This window comes from Staurois parvus, unplaced genomic scaffold (assembly GCF_062004578.1).
Source record: "Staurois parvus isolate SC_StPar_1 unplaced genomic scaffold, SC_StPar_1.0 ptg001370l, whole genome shotgun sequence".
Classification (NCBI taxonomy): domain Eukaryota; kingdom Metazoa; phylum Chordata; class Amphibia; order Anura; family Ranidae; genus Staurois; species Staurois parvus.
In genome coordinates this window covers 856,773-875,295 of record NW_028319166.1, presented here as the reverse complement: position 1 = coordinate 875,295, position 18,523 = coordinate 856,773, and the positions used below count along the sequence as shown (strand labels likewise).

The window sequence follows — 18,523 nt, the reverse complement described above, 5'->3', positions numbered from 1 at the left end:
TCACGAAGTCTACTTTAAGCTTACGGGATTAAAGACCTTTTCAAGTTTATGGTGGAATGCCAACCTTATCGTCATTCTTCCCAATAGTGATATTTCCCTTCACTTACTGTCCCTTGTGACAACAAGCTCATTGCTAGGTGCAGACTTCCTGTTCCCTCTCTCTGAGTTACAATCCTTATATGTTTCTGTGGAGCACCAAATGGATTCTCTAAAGGAATGTCTTGTAAGCGGAAACAAAAAATTGAGCTCATAGCAATGCCCTGGTTTTTAGTGGTATAGGAAGGAAAAATTCCACAAGCATGGCATAGAAACAACACCCTGATAGAGGAACGTACTCTTCTCCACTCTATTCAAATCTAAAAAAATTAAGTAAATAACAGAATGAACAGTTACAGAGACCTGTCAATTACACCTCTAAATATGCAGTTTGGTTGAAATCACTGCTGTCCTGTGACGTATAGTAGCTTTTGTAGCAGATAAAATGAATGTAATCTGTTACACAGGTTTTAGGGGTCTGCAGTGATGGAAGTGATCACACGGAGCTGCAGATATTCAGTGCATCCCTGAGACAGGGAACAGTAGCATGCCTTCTCTAGGTCTGCTGTGATTTCAGCAAGCAGTTCCCCAAGTAGCAGAGTACTTATAAGAGTTACAATCAAACCTCATACAGTACACAAGGCCTTTTTGGAGAAATCTTCTTATTACATTTACTTTCTAGAAGAAAAATGTGTTTTGTAAATACATTTTGACATAATTTTATACATTTCCGAACATATTGATGTGACTTATACATTAAAATCATTCTAAAGCCTCAAGGTTTTTACCTGTAATGAAATCTATGCAAAAAGGTAAAAAAAAAAAAACCCCATGTGGCAGATGATTTCCCCCCCCCATAATTACCAGAGTTTGATCTTGATCCAGCAATGTGCAAGAGAGCAGTGGCTCTCCTGGCTCTGTCCCTCCTCATTGTGCAGATTGATAGCAATGGGAGCCAATACCTCCTGCTCCTGTCAATCAAATTCTATGATGAGGGAGTGGGGAGCAGGGCTCCGTAAATAGACACAGACAGCAGGGCTCGGGAGCAAGCCCACATGTGTGCCACCACAGGAAGCGTGTTCCTATGGAGGAACATAGAAGAGGAGCAGAGAGAACTGATGGGGAACCTCAGGAGGACCGGGGCTGCTCTGTGCAAAACCATTGCAAAGAGTAGGTAAGTATAACATATTTGTTATATTAATTTTTAAAAAATGTAAAGCTTTAATATCACTTTAACTTATGTTTTTCTTTTCAGATTCAATTGTGATTGGATTCTGGGTTGGCCTTGCGGTCTTTGTAATTTTTATGTTTTTTGTCCTGACTTTACTGACAAAGACTGGAGCTCCGCATCAAGAGTAAGTGTAAAAGAGTGAAAAATCGTTTTCAGAATACGTTTTCATCTTACACTGAGGATATATTTTACTACGTTGCATGCACAATACACCAAGACTACATATAACTGATATGCAAATATCTAGCTGTGAGGGTGCACAAGACAACATATATAAAAAACATAAAGTGAACCTGTAATCCAGTAAAGTTTAAGAAACAAATATTCTTACTAAGAGTACACCACAAGATGTCTGCATTACCTTATTAGCTAGATGTTTCCTTTGTGCAACTTTCTGGTTATGTTTTACCTTGTTGATGGGGACTGATTTTCTCTGATTTTGTGGTTAAAGTGTTACTAAACCCAGAACCCAGCATTCACTATATCTGGTCTCCCACAGTACAGAGAAGATGGAAATGCAATTACTTTAGTAAATATAAACCGCTAAATATTTTTTCTCATCAGCAGTATATATAGCAGTCTTGTGACTTCTTTCAGTGTCCAGTCAAGCACTGGTTAATCTTGTAGGAGGAGTTTTCATTCTCCACTGATTGTTCTATGAGGCTGCATGACCCCTGACCCTCTGTCTGGGCAGCGCTGATTGGGCTTGTGCTGATCACATGCACCCTCCCAAAAAAAAGAAAAACTCTCTAGCAATATACACCAAACAGAGCATGTGCAGACTTACCACCGCTGCTCTGTACTGTGGCAGATGGATTGGGAACAGTAAAAGAAGGGGAGGATAGGAGAAGACAGGATCAAAAAGCCTTTTTTACACAGTGCGCAGGATTAACCCCTTAGGTGTCACAGCAAGTATAACAAGCATTTTTTACTGTATATACAGACTAATTTTACTGTTTTGGGTTTAGTAACACTAAGTCTGTCCAAACTGCCATCCCCCTAGACCAAGAGAGTGTCATTTTGGACTACTAAGGCAGTGTCATTAAACACTGGACTAATCATGACGTTTAGGTCCCAGCAGTAAAGTGAAACAAAATTAGAGAAGGAAACTGAAGACAATTGACTGAACAATAAAAAAGCAGCAGCATAATTATACTGTGTTAGCCATCAACAAATGTAGAAGTTTCGATTTAGGGTGATACCATTTATTGGCTAACTAAATAGACTGCAGAGCAAGCTTTCAATGTTGGCCTTTTCTTTGAAGGCCGGCATGCGTGAAAAGTTTCCTGTACAGTCTATTTAGTTACCATTTATTGGCTATCACCCTAAATCCAAACCCAACTTTATGAAATAGGACAGAGATACTCACCTTTCCAATGGCCCCTCTGGCGCTGGTATCTTCTCCTGTGTGCCATTTTTCGGGCCTCTTCATTGACTGGCATGGGATGATGTGACTCTTGCACGTACAGGAGCTAGTCATCCCAGTACATAGGATCAGGCCGGCCGCTGTAAGATGAGCTGCACGTACGCAGCTCAGCTTACATTCTGGGGATCTCTGTGGTCAGGCAGGTGGGTGTAATTTATTGCAGAACAGGCATTGCATGTCTGTTCTGCAATGAAAAGCCTTTGTGCTCACAGTAAGTGACAGTGGAACTTCAGTTAGCTGTAAAGCTTTAAAATGGAGTACAGGTTCACATTAAACCTTCAATACTGTGGTAAACATTAAAAAATGTGGCACACCTGCATATTATGTAAAGGATTTTCTATTCTATTTTCATTAGAGGTACACTCTAAACTTTGTTATGTATACAGGAAACACTGGTTCCCGCACTGCTGTAGTGCACCAGGCAACCCCCAGTCCTTTTTGTCTGGTGATCTGAGAACCCCTGATAGTATGCACAAGAGTACATCTTATACATACTCACTGCAGACTCCTTTCTGTCATATGTATAAAATGTCTCTGCTACATAGTTTCTTACAGCAACAGATCAGCTTAAAGTGTAAAACCTATATGGTAGATATGGTGCCTGCATTTGTTTTACATTTTTTCAGACTAAGAAGATTTTCTACAAAAACAGAGAATAACTGTTAATTATCCTAGAAATGCGTTTTCCTTATCACTTTCTGGGAGCAGAAAAGAAAGAACAAACATTCTAATCTTTCTTTTTTGTAAACTACTAGCCCCTTCAATCCACCGTGTAATAGAGATAAATACATACATGTCTGAAATCCAGTCTTGGGGGCGCCCATGTTTCGTTGCATCGATACAAACAAGGAATGAGTGTAGACATGAATTGGCAGGATGTATGTTTTTTGCAGGATGACCAAGTAGGGGCACCTTTTTTCTTTTGTATTGTATTCCAGGAAACTGATTTTACTGGTAAATCAAAAATCGTGTTTTCCTAGTCATACAGTAGAGGACACAGACTCTTTGAGCATTACTTGTAGCACCTTACGACTGAAAGTGGCATCACAAGAGGTGTGAACAACCACCTAGTAGAACTTAACATGTGTAAACAGACCTTGAGGTGGTAGCCTCGCAACTGGGAGAAACAGATACTTGATGCTAAAAAGCCCCAAAAGAACTGACAGATCTGGTAGAGTGGCCTTAACACAAGCCGTGATGCTAACTTTTCTGATCCATCAACCAATGGTGGAGCAAGAGTCAAGGAGACCCTTGCATGAACCTTCAAGAAGCACAAAGAGGGAATCTGATTGCCTAAAGGAGGCAGTAGCTGAGTGTTAAACTCACACGGTGCACACCATGTCCACACAGTGAAGTGAAATTTCTCTATGATTTGGAGCAGGACATAAGGGAGGACAATATCCTGATTAGGGTGGAAAGTAAAGACCACCTTCAGGAGGAAAGCGGTCTCAGGCCTTAAGACAACTTGTACAACACTTAGAAAGACTTCTGACAGGTTAAGGCCACATATTCAGAGATTGTACTCCCAGAGGTGATAGCCACAAAAAACGCCACCCATGGGGAAGGTCAGACAAGAGAATATCCCTAAAAGATCCAAAATGTGGCTTCTGCAAAGCTGAGAGAACCGAATTGAGGTTCCAAGCAGACAGAGACACCATACAAGGGGGAAGATGTGAGCCATGCCCTGAACAGAAGCCTCAGCTAGCGAGTAAGAGGTTAAAAGACTATGAAACAATATGGCTAAGGTTGAGATTTGTCTTTAAATGGTACTTATGATACTTAAAGCCAGATGTTGTTCCAGTTTGCAGGGAGAACAGAATACATCCCATGGAGTACTTTCTTGGATGAAAGTTCATTGGCTCACACCAAGCTTAATAGGCCTTCCAGGTATGATGGAAGACTTTTTGAGAAAGAGATTTCCTAGCCTTAACAAAGGTAGAGCTTCTTCCTAGGACCAAGTCTCCTGCCCGCAATATGTCTTCCAGGACTACTTCCAAGCACAACAGGCTGACATCTATCATGGAGGAAAGGGATTTCTTAATTCTAGCACTCGGTTGGAAATCCACCACTCTAGGGGAAGTTTGGTCTTGGAGGTCAGACACAGGGGGCAGTCCAAGGACTGAGTCTGTTTGTCTCACACTACCAGAATGTTGAGTTGCAATGGTCTGAAGTAAGACTCCGCATACAGCATTGAAGTGAAGGAGGCAACCATTAGACCTTAGACCTTAATGCAGACATAATTTGAGGGCTTCTTGAAGACCTGGGCATTATAGCAAAGGGAGCGAAGTTTGTCTGCAGGTAGAATGACTCTGGACAGGGCCATAGCTAGGCCCAGGTACTCCAATTTATGAGATGGCTCCAGCAAGGACTTCCTGAGATTGAGAAGCCAACCAAAGATCTGCAGTCTGCACTGTCTTTTAGATGCTGTCTGACAGCTCAAGCACCTTGGTGAAGACCTGGGGGTTTAGGACAAAGGGAAGGACAACAAATTGTAAATGCTGATTGTCCACTGCAAAATCTAGATAGTTTTGGGAAGAGCCACAGAGAAAGAAAATCCCTTGGATAGAAAGAGGCAGTGACTGACCTGGCATTTTCCATTGTCAAATATTTCACATATGCTTCAGATGAGTTAAGGCTCCACACTCTACGATCACATCTCAGATGCTGGCTTTGCTCATCTCCACTGAAGCAATCAGTTGTACTAGCAACAGAAATCCTGCACATTGAAATGAAAATTAAACTCCTTACTTTATTAATTATTATTACTTTATTATTAGCCAGCAGGAACTAGTTCTATTCTCACGTTTCATGCTAGGCTCTTCGAGAAGGCGCTATGCCTAGGGTGAAACATGTCAAAATACAACTCGAATTCCAAAAAAGTTGGGACGCTGTTTAAAATCTACATGAAAACAAAATGCAATAATTTGCCGATCTCATGAACTCATATTTTATTCATAATAGAAAACATATCAAATGTTTAAACTGAGAAACTACCATTTTAGGAAAAAAATAAGGTAATTTTAAAGTTGATGACCATAATACATCTCAATAATACATCTCTGGGACAGGGGCATGTTTACCATAGTGTAGCATCCCCTCTTCTTTAACAACACTGTAAACATCTGGGAACTGAGGAGACCAGTTGCTGTAGTTTTGGAATGTTGTTCTATTCTTGTATGATATTGGATTGTAACTGCTCCACAGTCCTGGGTTTTATTTGTCGTATTTTTCATTTCAAAATGTGCCAGATATTTTCAGTTGCTGCAGGCAGGCCAATTAAACACCCAGACTCTTCTACTATGAAGCCACATTGTTGTCATAGATGCAGTATGCGGTTTAGCATTGTCCTGCTGAAATATGCAAGCCCTTCTCTGAAAAAGACATTGTCTGGGTGGGAGCATATGCTGTTCTTAAACCTGGATATATATTTTAGTATTGATATGCATTAATGCACCAGCATATCATCATGGATGCAGGCTTTTAAACTGAGGACTGATAACAAGCCGGAAGGCTCCGTTTCTCTTTAGTCTGGAATATGTGGCACCCATGGTTGCCAAAAAGAGTGTTAGATTTTGATTCATCTGACCACAGAAAGTTTTCCACTTTGTAACAGACCATTTTAAATGTGCTTTGGCCCAGAGAAGACAGTGGTGTTTCTGGATCATGTTCACATACGGCCTTTTGTTTGCATGGTAGAGCTTTACCTTGGACTTTTAGATGGCATGGCAAACTGTGTTCACAGAACGTGGATTTTGGAAGTATTCATGAACCCTTGCAGTCGTGTCCATCACAGAATCCTGACTGTTTTTAATGCAGTGATGTCTGAGGGCCCAAAGATCACAGGCATCCAATATTGCATTTCGGCCCTGTCCCTTGTGTACAGAGATTTCTCCAGATCATCTGAGTCTTTTGATGATATTATGTACTGCAGATGATGATACATTTAAAGTCTCTGCAACTTTATTTTGAGGAATATTATCCTAAAATTGTTCAATTTTTAAACGCAGCTTTTCACAGATTGGTGAACCTCTGCCCATCTTTATTTCTAAGACACTCTGACTCTTTAAGATGCCTTTTTAATACCCAATCATGTTACTAACTTGTTGCCAATTAACCTAATTAGTTGTGTTTGTGATTATCTGCGCACAAGTTTGTGAATAATTTAAGCTGCAAGCATGAAGTGAAACAAAAAATACTTGAATGTATATAAAAGAGTAAATGCTGTGCTATTTCCAATAATTTATCTGTGCATAATGGTCAATGTAATCTGGTGATCTGTGTGTTCAGCAGTTAATAATGAATCCGAGAAAAAACTCAACCAATCATTAACCGTAAAATAGCAAAAGTCCACACACTGTTAATGTAGTAATCCCATACAACATGTGATATATATAATTCCCAGGTGAGTGCTGAAAGAACATGCAAGTAGAAAACACCTCCATCACTGTAAATCCCTTATGGGCAAATGATCACCTCTCTATTGACCCACACAACAAAGGTCAATATGTGCTCCAACACCATATGGACTCCTTTCCTTCATAATTAGCAAAAATTCTTGGAGAACCTTAGCAACTTAGGTGAGGGACTGGATGTTCTAGTATGTATTTACATGTTAACAGTGTTCTCATTGTCTATTAATTTACCTAAAGCAGAAAAATAGAAAGCCACTTGCATGTCGTAAGACCAGTCATGAAATTATAAAGCTTTAAAAAGTTCCTAGTCGGGGGCCCTGATAATGTCATTACAACAAAGAGAGAGAGAGAGGAAAAAAAGAGTGGGCCTCTAAGCTCTCATTTACCAGGTTGAACACGTAATTATTTTCCATTGAGTTGTGAGCATTTTGTTAAGAAAAGAAATGGCAGGACCTACAATAGGAAGCACCGACTTACGTAGGAAACATTCCTCGAGGATACTTTTGGGTGAAAGGCTTGGAAGAAGTAAACATCTTCTCTGGGTGAGGAAAGTCCCCGTACCAGATCGGCTGTATTAGCGAGTGGACTAGGAAGGTCTTGGCTGTTTTAGTAAATTTAACGAACCCCATATAAGGATACCTTGTGGCTAGTGGGCTCAGGCTGCTCTGACATTAAAGGGTAACTCTATTTTCGTGGGGGAAAAAAATATTGCAAGTAAAAAAATAACAGCATATACATTTGTGACACAAACCACATTATAATATTATTAAAATTACCTCTTCTTTTCAAGCTGCAGCACTATAATTTTCTGTAAAGTGCTATGCAATATGGCAACCTGAAAGCATTCAGTACACAGATGGTGTACATAACGCCCTCAGAAATGTCATTTTACTGCTTGTGTGATTGGCTTACTGATTTTCCCAGAAGTCTACACTAAGATACAAATCAGATTTTGGGCATCCTCACATCCTCTGCAACAAACATTTCAGTTTTGGCGAGAAACTCCCAAAGGTTGATCACGGGATTCAGTCCCTGTCACTTTCCTCCTCACTGGAACTCTGCAAATGCAGCAGCTGATTGATAATTATAAAGTCAACCCCATTCACTTTGCACATGGCCATAGACAAACAAACAGATATTTCTTCAGAATAACAAAAGGTAGGAATCTGCAACAAAGTTTGTTAAAATCCTGGCAATGTACATGGGTCACCCAGGGGAAATGTCTTTTTCTCGATGAAAGCAGAGCTACCCTTAAAGCAAGGGGTGTACATAGTCAAAAATGGTAGGTATGTTATCCCTTAGCTTGGATGAAATGTCTTTTCCTCAGCTATTGCCTCCTCCTTAGGTATTTTGTATGGCTCAAGTGTGAAATTAAAGACTGATTCAGGAGAGGAGGTAGAAAGAGTTGACTGTGACCCTTCTCAAGATTGAAAAGAGGTAGTCAGTGTAGCCGATGGGCTAGCAGAATGGCCTGAGGAAAGCAGGGAGTCAGAGCATGGGCAAACATCAGAGGAAAGGGTATGAACACCCTGAATGGATGAACTACTATCCCCAATGGAGCTAAAAGCTGATCCTCATCTTGCCCTTTTTTCCTGTGCTTGAGATCTTGTCATGCTGGTGATACTTTCCCCAGAAGGTTACTTACAACCTTTGCAGCAGTAGAGAGGGAGGGGGAAAGTCCTTGTAGGCTGCAGTAACCAGGTATTAACCACTGTAATTTGCCCTCAGCAGGGAGAGAACCAGGATATATCCAAAGTCCTGCTTGTAAAGAGGAAGAGACAGGACCTGCAGCTCAGTTCAAACTGCATCCAATTTGCATATATGTGAACCAGCACTTTGGTTTACCCTGTAACTCCCAGCATCCTGTCCCAGCCACTGGAAGGGAGTTCAGCAGGCTTCCTCTATACTGCATATCTAGTAGACAGGATTAATAGGAGAGTAACCCCATTCTGACTTCACCCTCCACTATGTGCACTCTGTTGCTAACTCCAGATACTGAACTACGTGCCAAAGAGTGTCCACAGCAGGATCCAGTGCCAAAAGCAGTCGCTGTGGTGCAGGCGATTATTATAGAGAGAAACCTCCAGATAAGAAGGTAAGATTTTCTTATTAGAGGTACATTAACTAACGATGCTAACAAAAAACTGTGGCCGTCTGGGAAGGGAATGTTATGTAGGGGGATGTCCCCGCAGTTTCTTTTTATGCCATTGTTCAATAGCTTGAAGGTAGCTGCATATAATCCAGTCATAATTATTAAAGAGACTGTGTCCTTTATTGTACAACTATGAAATTCTGACTTAAACACAGCTTATGTTTTAGTTATTGCCTTGAATTATGTTTTTGACCTTATGCATGGAGAGATGAGTACCAGTATTTTGATTGGAACAATTCATATTTAAAGTTGAACTCCAGCCTTACTTTCTGTCTTCCACAGATCTACAGGTTCCTCTCCTGTACTGACATTGCTTACTTTGATTTCACTGTACATTTTAAATGGCTCACAGTGTGCATTAGAAGCTGTAGCAAGTCAGATAGAGCGCAACCTTATTTCCTAGCTGAAAGACAACCTGCATCCTCTAGCTCTTTCTTCCCCAGCCTTAATGTCCCTTTGATTGTGTTTTAGTTAACATGTAAATGTTACATAGGGCAGTCTGCTTGCAAATATACCCTTATCTAAGCATGCAGCCTGGTTGTGAGGGGGCAGTGAGCATGCATCCTCCCCCCAAACTATACCAGGCCACACTCTTTGACACGGGAAGGTTAATTTACCAGGGGAGTACCTGCATTGTTTTGAACTGGCTTGAATGGGCTACATTCATAACAGCTGTGATTACTATTGTGTGCTCTGATTGGCCCACAGCTATCACATGGTACAGGGGTGCTGTGATTGGCCCGGGTGCCATGTGATACCTCTGGGACAATCACAGCATCACAATAATAAGCACAGCTGTTATAAATGAAACCCATTCATAACAGTTGTGTTTACATTGCGATCATGTGATCACGTGATACTGTAGCTGCTCAAAGTGGCCGGGTACCATGAGCCACAGACACATCGGACACGGCAGTCGCGGGAGCCTGCCCATGCCACCCACTCACAGTAAATATCTTGTGGTTGGGCAGGAACTGGTTAAGACTCATTGGTTGTTACATTTCACCTTAGCAAACTGGCTGTTCATCCGCTGTATTCTCAGGAACCAAATACATCATTCGTTTGAAAGGTGTAAGCGACTGTCCCATACAGAGTCCTTGGTTGCTAGAATGCAGGTGGTCATTTTTTTGTGGGGTCCCCCTTATAATCCACACCAGAACCTCACCCAGGATAAGGGCCCAGTATAGATGAAAAGTATCCTTGGCTATTTTGTTTACAAGCAGATTGAAGTGGAGGGGAAATGTAATTTAGTGGCCAGCAATATAAGGTATTTTTTCCATCTAAATGTCACTATTTCTTGTGTACATTGTACAGGTTTGCCCCTTCCCAGGCAGGTTTAAGGGCTCATTCACAATATAGGCAGTGACCTATGTTTTTCCTGAACTGAGTAACACTGGTGTGATGTGCTGGAAATGCAGCATGTCTGCATTATTCTGCAGTGCACTGGATGGCACTGCATATGACCTCACTGAAGTGCAAAACACTGTTCTGCTGTGTGAAGACATTAATGAAGTGTCATTGTTACACTTGGGGAAAAAAAAGAAAGCAGCTCCATGAAATGTTCATAGCACCACTCACTTCTGGTGCTCACACGGACAGCTGCTTGCATGGTAAACCTGTGTTTTACTGTGTGGGATAGTGTGAACTTTAGCCTAAGAGATCCCATAAGCCTGTGATTTAAAGGAGCTTTGCATTTTTATTTTACTTTGTCTTATTAAATGAGCTACTTCCTGTCAAACAGTATTTATTTAATGGATTGGTACATGCCCCCTCTGGCAGTGGCCAGTTCCCCATAGCCTTTGTTTACAAATGCCTTGCCTATTAGCCTTTGAAAACGGAGATAATCATTTTTCAAGATTCTCCTCCCACTACTTTAATGGTGTTTTCAATTTGCAGATTTCTGGATGTGTTTGTTGAATTTGCCCTGGAAACGACCGTAAAAAAAATTTGGTAAACTTTAATTAAGAACACACATAAAATGTATCTAGTAATTGACAATATTTTACATCAACAGAAGATATCTGACGTTGGACTAAGGGCAGTGAAGGGGACTTGCCAGCGAAAGACTAGCTGTCCTGGCAGGTGGAAACTGCATCAGCGAGGGACCTGGATTGGGGAACTCAGGTGAGTATAACTGACTTTACCAGGTAAGGTAGAGTTATGAGCTGGCAGGATGAGTTAGAGGGAGGGATGGGAAAATTATGGATTTTGACTGGAGCTGGGTTTTAAGAAAATATTTTAAAATGGCAGTCACTCTGTTAGGGTTCAATCACAAGTGAAGTTGGGGGCAGTAAAACCATGTTTTTGAGTCACATTTTTACCACCCTCAAATGCTCTCCCTTTAGCTACAGTGGCATACACATGCCATGGCTGCAAAGCTTTGTGTCCAAGCCTTGGCAGAAATTATACCCCATCACCTTCAGCAGACACTGGTACTGCCCCCTTAATGCGACACATTCAAGTGAATGGGGCCTCACTGCAACTGCCCCACAACTACATGCAATGCATGCAACTGCCGCATGACGGTGTGGAATTTAGGGTCCTGATAACCAGCTTATGGTCCTTTGGCACTTTTTGTGCAGCTCTCAGGGCCCTTGCAACGTCACTATGTGTCTTCAGTCTATGATTCCAGAAGTATGTCCCTATTCTCCAACAACTCCTGTTGCATGGTTACAGTCTCCCACCAAAGCCTGTAGCATGCCTTTAGTCTTTGACCAAGGCCTGTAGCATGTCTGCAGTCTCTGACCAACTCTTGAGTCATGTCCATAGCCTTTGACCATATCTTGTTGTGTGTCCACTGTTTCTGACACAGAGAGGGTTATTTATTAAAACTACATGGTGCAAAATCTGGTGCAGCTCTGCAGAGAAACCAATCTGCTTCCAGGTTTTATTGTCAAAGCTTAATTGAACAAGCTGAAGTTAGAAGCTGATTAGCTACCATGCACAGCTGCATCAGATTCTGAATGCTCCAGTTTTAGTAAATTCCCCCAAGCATGTTCAGTGAATATTATGTGCAGCCCTTTTTTGATGTCAGGGGCTGCATTTGAGGCCCCCTATACCAAGAACGTTGACCACTGCTGATTTAGGAGATTAAAATAGGCCTGTCAAATGCCTCAGACAAGCGTTCTGGATGTTTCGCCAATTTTTTTCCACCTTTTTTTCCGTTAACCAAAAGTCCTATGTGTGATAGCATTTTGTTGTCACAGGTTCCTCTTATTGCGACAACAGGGGTGTGCAAGCTCATTCTACAAGCTGAAGGTATATGTGAAATAACTTCTTTTTTTTTTTTTAAGATTTTGATAGGGTAGGGAAGGATAAAAATCTATGATGTCAGGGTTGGTTTTCCCATCACTTGCTGTTCCACTGACAATAGAGAAATACAGACGGTCAGTTTCCCCAGCTGGCACAAAGACAGCAATAAAAGCATGACTGGGGTGCTGATTTATTTTCTTACTGTATTCAAAATTAAAGAAAAAAAATGCCTGTCTGTATACTTACAGTTCCTGCAAAGAACAATAAATTGTAGCGTTAAATACCTGAATGTGTCCTTAGATCAACCTCCAATTCCAGCAGTACATATACTGGCAGGGAAGGTACTGATAGGAGACAGAGTAATAACTTTACCGATGTGCTCCATTACTGCCCTGTCTGTGCTGCTGTGGAGGTTTAGAATGTGGTAGGGGTGATGGAATGAAAATTACAAATCACTTGGCAGATAAGACAGTTGAGCTATATGCATTTTTCCTGTGTAATTCGCATCTTGTCTGGAGTTCAGCTTTAAAACTAATTAGTATTACACAAATTATAGGAGATGGTTGCTGCAGCAATGCCTGCATTAAATGTTTTTATTCAACTCTCAAGGGTGTTGGCCTGCATGTTGTGGTTGTCCTTGTGGAGGCTGACCATGGCAACTGGAATCAAAAAAGGGAGAGAGCAATTAATGATGATCAAAATTTGTTACTCCTGCTCTGCATGCATAATGATAAGGCTGGGATATAAACACCAGGCTATAGAAATACTCTTGGTCACATGTAGTAGTGGTAGGGTGCTTTTACAGGAGCCTGAAGATCTCAGGTCATACTGCCATCTCTCCTTTGTGGACTTGGACAGCTACATCAATCAGACATGTGCACAGTCTATCTGCTGGCAGGGTGTGTGGCCTGGTAATAGCCGCCATTCATCACAGAGAAAAATAAAGGTCTGTATACACTCTGATAATTGTCAAGTCTTCACAGGAGTGAAGAACTGAATGATCTTTCATACGCGTATTTTACTTTTAGACTTTAACTTGCTTTCTTCTATGCTGTCAGAAATATGGAGCAACCCGAAAAGAGATTAAGAATGAACAGCTTTCTAACGGACTTTGGCAGACCAGCAGAAGTCAACAGAGTTTTCTCCCAGGATGCAGTTGAAGAATCTAGGTCACTATTTCATTGCTACATCAGTGAAGTTGATCACCTTGCCAGTTCAAAACGGATTTCCAAGACTAAAGACAATGGTATTCTCATCCAACAGACTGTTAGAAACCCCAAAGTGGAAGTAGATCCCAGTGGCTTTGCTAAATTCAACATCCCAAACTTTGTAACCACAGACCAGAATTCTTCAGCTGATGAAGATCTTATTATATATGATCCCCCAATTATATTAGAAAATCATCCAACTAGCTCAAACCAAAATAGCTTTATAAACTGATCAACATCTGTCTCTTTTCTTTTTGCACTGTATGTAGAGGCAATGAAATGGAAAAAAACAAACAAATTTTATACGGTTTTATTCACAATTAAAACTTGATTTTCAGTGCTTTTCTGTGTCAAAATAAATGCACTATTTATATGCTTACTTCAAGATGTTATTTGCTTTGATATAGTGTCTTGTCATTTTTGGTTTACGAGCAGGCTTATTTTTTAGATTCAGCTGCCTTAAATTTAATTATTGCATTTTACTTTAATCTGTAAACAGTAAATTGAAGTAATCGTATCATGACATAAATATGCTTATAAACTCAGGGCATTTATAATTACTGTATATTGCAATACATTTTAGATTTCCATGGTTAATTACTTAAAAATACACCCATTTATTTAAAGTATAACTAAAGGCAAAGTCATTTTTTATGATTTGGATAGAGTGGAGATGGATTAGAACCCGTCAGGTTTTTCTTGCAGTCTGTTTCCCCGTTAGGGAGATTCACCTTCTCTATTTATCCTGTTTACCATTATCATTGAAGTGGTCTTGAGAATGCCCAGTGGGAGGGGCGAAACGCGTCGACGCACTTCTGGTCTGCCGTCTGAACGTCTTACGCAACTTCCAGTGAGTGGAACGCACGCTAAGCGGTGCGTTCCAAGCGGCCATTTTGGGATCTGTCTGTCTTACATACTGTCATCCTCTGCAAATCGAGCTGTGAGATTTCTGGAGCTGTTCCTGGATGTTGTGTGTACTTTATCCAGCCGGGGAAGGCTAATAAATATGCTTTTATGGATTTTGTAAAATGTGAGTGGCCTGGTATTTGTATATTATTTTATTATACAGTATTTATAAAGCGCCAATAGTTCACTCAGCGCTGTACATTACAGAATATACATGTTATATGGTCATTAGCAATATCACACTATATGCAATATTTTTTCCTTTGGCACAACTGTGGAGCGGGTTTGGAGGTCCCTATCAAGAAGAAAGTGGAAGGATCATCCTAGCCCTGTATGGTGGAATGGAGGTCTGGAGGCTATAGAGGGGGTGTAGGATCCCTAAAAGTCCTAAGGCCTACTATTCACCATTATCTGGTGAGTGCGGTTTATGTTGGTTTTGCACTGGTGGATGGTGGAAGCACATATCACAGAAGGATAACCAATTTCTTTGTTGAAGCACTCTGGAGTTTGGGAGAAAGGACTTTACATTTTTTGAGTTGTTTTGGACACGTTTAGTTTTTTTGGACACTATAATATAATATATATGATATATGATTTTATATTATGTATAAATAATCTGGTTTAGGTATTGTTTTGCGCTGTTTTATTTTGGTTTTTAAAAGTAAAAGAAAACCCCAAATTTTGGGTTGTCCCCAGAAAAGTAATACAGGGGAAATGTTCCAGTGGGGGCACTAGTTCAGGTAATCTAGAGGTCCCTAAGGAATTCCCTTAATTTGCAGGGATTTTCTTGCACTTAGTTTGTCTCTGGGAGAGGAAGTGAAGGGAAATGTCCCCAACGGAGCACAGATGGCAAAAAATAAACTTGCAGGGGTTATTACCTGATGCTCTCTTACTCTATCCAAAATGGAAAAAAAAAAACCCCAAAAGTTTTGCCCTATAATTCTACTTTAACAGCATTACATATACTGCTTGACACCATGGTTTGGCTGCAAAAATCTGCAGCTTGAAATGTTTGGTTGTGCAACATCACAGTTCTATGCAACTGTACAATTATGTAGTTTTGCAGGATGGCCAGGCCAGTACTGATTGTCTAGCAGTTACTACAATATTGAATAAGTGTAGTTTGTTTTGTGATCTCAAAATAGAGATTTTGGTTATTTGATTTTACCAGTGACCAATGTAGTCTGTCCTAAATGGCCTGCAACAATCACCTTGGACCAAATGGTTAGCAACAGTGGAAAAAGTAAAAAAAAACAGTAGTTATATGAGTAATAGTAAGCCTATCATGTGACTCTCAGGAAGTAAGCTTGGTCCTTTTTTTAAAATATTTAATACTTCCTGTACAAGAGCAAATTATTGTTACAGAAATTTTAATTTAGATGATGATGATAATTGACTCACATATGGGATGCCACCAGCAGCAGACATGGTGAGGGTGGAAGATGTGGACACACAAAGACCACATCTAGTCTTGTACCATTGCTTCTATTCTATTTCATGTACACATACCTTTAATACATGGGCAAGTTTTAGAAACTTGTCATTTTATTAGTCTCTCATATCCTGTCCCAGCAACCACACAGGAAGTGAGAATAACCCCAACCCCAACTTGCTTTGCATGGATCGAAATAAGTCTGGTCCCTGCTGAAAGCCGAATTTTGATCAAAGTCTTGCTTTAATCTGCATACTTGTTCTTTGCAATGCATGACAAGCAGATTGAATTTTCTGAAGGAGAGGTCACTATGGCAGTCTGTATATTTAAGTGATTGCTAAAGCCGACCCTAGATGGTTCGAATCTCGGCTGATTCAGCAAGGACTGGTCACGATTCGATCCATGTATGGGCAGGCTGATTGTACTCAAGTCGATCCATCGATTAACTTGATTACACCAAGCATCTCAGATTTTTAGGATGTGATTATTGCCAGTGGCTATAACTAGCAGCAACAATGCTTGTGTTCTCCCAGCAGGGATGGCTCCCTGCTCCCCCCGTCGGGAGAACACAATAGCTCTGGTGGAAGGGATTGTGACTGTGTTGATGGTGAAATGGAGTAATTTTCTTTCCTGCAACCTGTAGTTTCAGGAAAGAAAATCGCATCTATGGCCTACCCAAGTTTAAATGTACCTTATATACAGAAACCAGTTTAGGACACAAGGCAAACAGTGTAAGGCACCTTCCCCCCCCCCCCCAAAGAAAAAAACTTCAACAAAGTACTTGGGATATACAGCGTGTGCCCAATTCACCTCCACTTACTGCCATGCTTTGAACCACCCCCTTACTGCTCTTATCGCTACGCATCATTAGAAGTGATATTAGTGGAAACTGAGTAAATACCATGTGACAATAAATGACTTGGTCACTCTTTGATCTATTGATTTTTCTCTTTTTTCATTAGTTTATTTTTTCTTTTACTTTATTTCACTTTCCTTTATTTTCTTCTGTAATTTTTTTTATTTCTGTTGCATTAAAAAAGTGAAAAGCCATTATAATCAGAAGGAATTATTAAGTAAAATGTATACATTTTATCTATAGTGACACTAGTTTTAAACCAAATACTGGTGAAAGTTTAAAGAGATAACTTTTTTTTAGTTTTTGTTAGTTTTAGTCTATACATTGCATAGGAAAAATCATTTTGCAGGATAATATCACCAAAAGAAAGATTTAATTGTCATTACTTAGGACAAAATAAATATATATTGTTTTTTTGCATTACAAAGATATCGACAACTGAATATGCCCATAGCAGATAGGTAAATTTCCTCTGGTCCATAAAAGGGTGGGGGAGCTACTGCATATCAGTAAACTATAATACATCGTAAACTGTAAAAAAAATTTTTGGGATAGAGTAGGGTAGGATTGGAATCCCTATCAGGTTTTTTTTACTGCTTACCTCTTGTTTTGGTGACAGTCATAACATTCTGGATTTCCCATTACTTATTTTTTTTTAATTATCTTTTATTGGTTTCATATTACAAAATTCAACTTTATAATCATCTGTATACAAACAAAAAAGAAAACAATTTTTCACAACATATTTGACCCAGCCCCCCCCCATACTCTCCCCCCTCCTCTAATTTGCCCCCAGTTTCTTCCATAAATATTGTTCCCTATTACTTCCTCTGTTTTTCTTCTCATTACCCTTCAGTTCCTTTTTTCTTTTTCCTTCCTATACAACCTCCTCTCCTTTCATTTATCTCTTCCTGTTTTTGAACCTATACCAGTTCTAAATATTTTTTTGACGTTTTGAAATCACACCACCTCTTCCATATTTTATTAAATTTTCCAATTTTATGCTCTCCGATGTGATACAATTCTTCCATCCTGTATACATATTGCACTCTATGTAACCAGTTTTTTTTTATTTTGGGGGTCTCTTATACCTGCCAATACCTGGGGATCAATATTTTTGCCACGTTTATTAGGAGAAATTGTAACATTCTTATATTGTTTCACTGAAACTTCAGTATTATGGAATAAACAAACCCAGGGATCTTTCAAAATACTATTTTCAGATATCTCCTATATTTGTTGAATTATTTCTTGCCAGAACTCTTGTATCTTGGGACAATCCCACGATATATGTGCCACTGTTCCTTTTATTCCACATCCCCTCCAACATAAAAGTGAATTTTCTGGTCGTTGCTTATGTGCCCCATTCGGTGCGATATACTATCTTGCTAAACATTTATAATAAATTTCTATTATATTCATATCCACTGCCCCATGTGCTAATTTAAATATTTTCTTTTTTGCTGTTCAATTTTGTTCCAAGCTCTTTTTCCCACTTCTCTATAAATAGAGGACAGATAGGTCCAGATATTATCGTAAGTTATAAATAGTCAAAGTTGCATGTTTTTGAATTTTTTCTGAGCTGAACAATTGTTCCAACAGATTCATACCT

At 39.9% G+C, this 18,523-nt stretch overlaps 1 protein-coding gene across 1 annotated transcript in view; it reads left to right on the top strand.

Annotated features, from left to right (window-relative positions):
- MRAP2 (melanocortin 2 receptor accessory protein 2) overlaps positions 1-14,096 on the top strand; it is a 39,314-nt gene extending 25,218 nt beyond the window's left edge. The window contains exons 3-4 of the mRNA XM_089661693.1: positions 1,292-1,391; positions 13,568-14,096. Of these exons, the coding sequence (XP_089517819.1) occupies positions 1,292-1,391; positions 13,568-13,949 (482 nt within the window). The 3' untranslated portion in view covers positions 13,950-14,096. The remainder of the gene's footprint in view (positions 1-1,291; positions 1,392-13,567) is intronic.
- Positions 14,097-18,523: the final 4,427 nt, after the last annotated feature.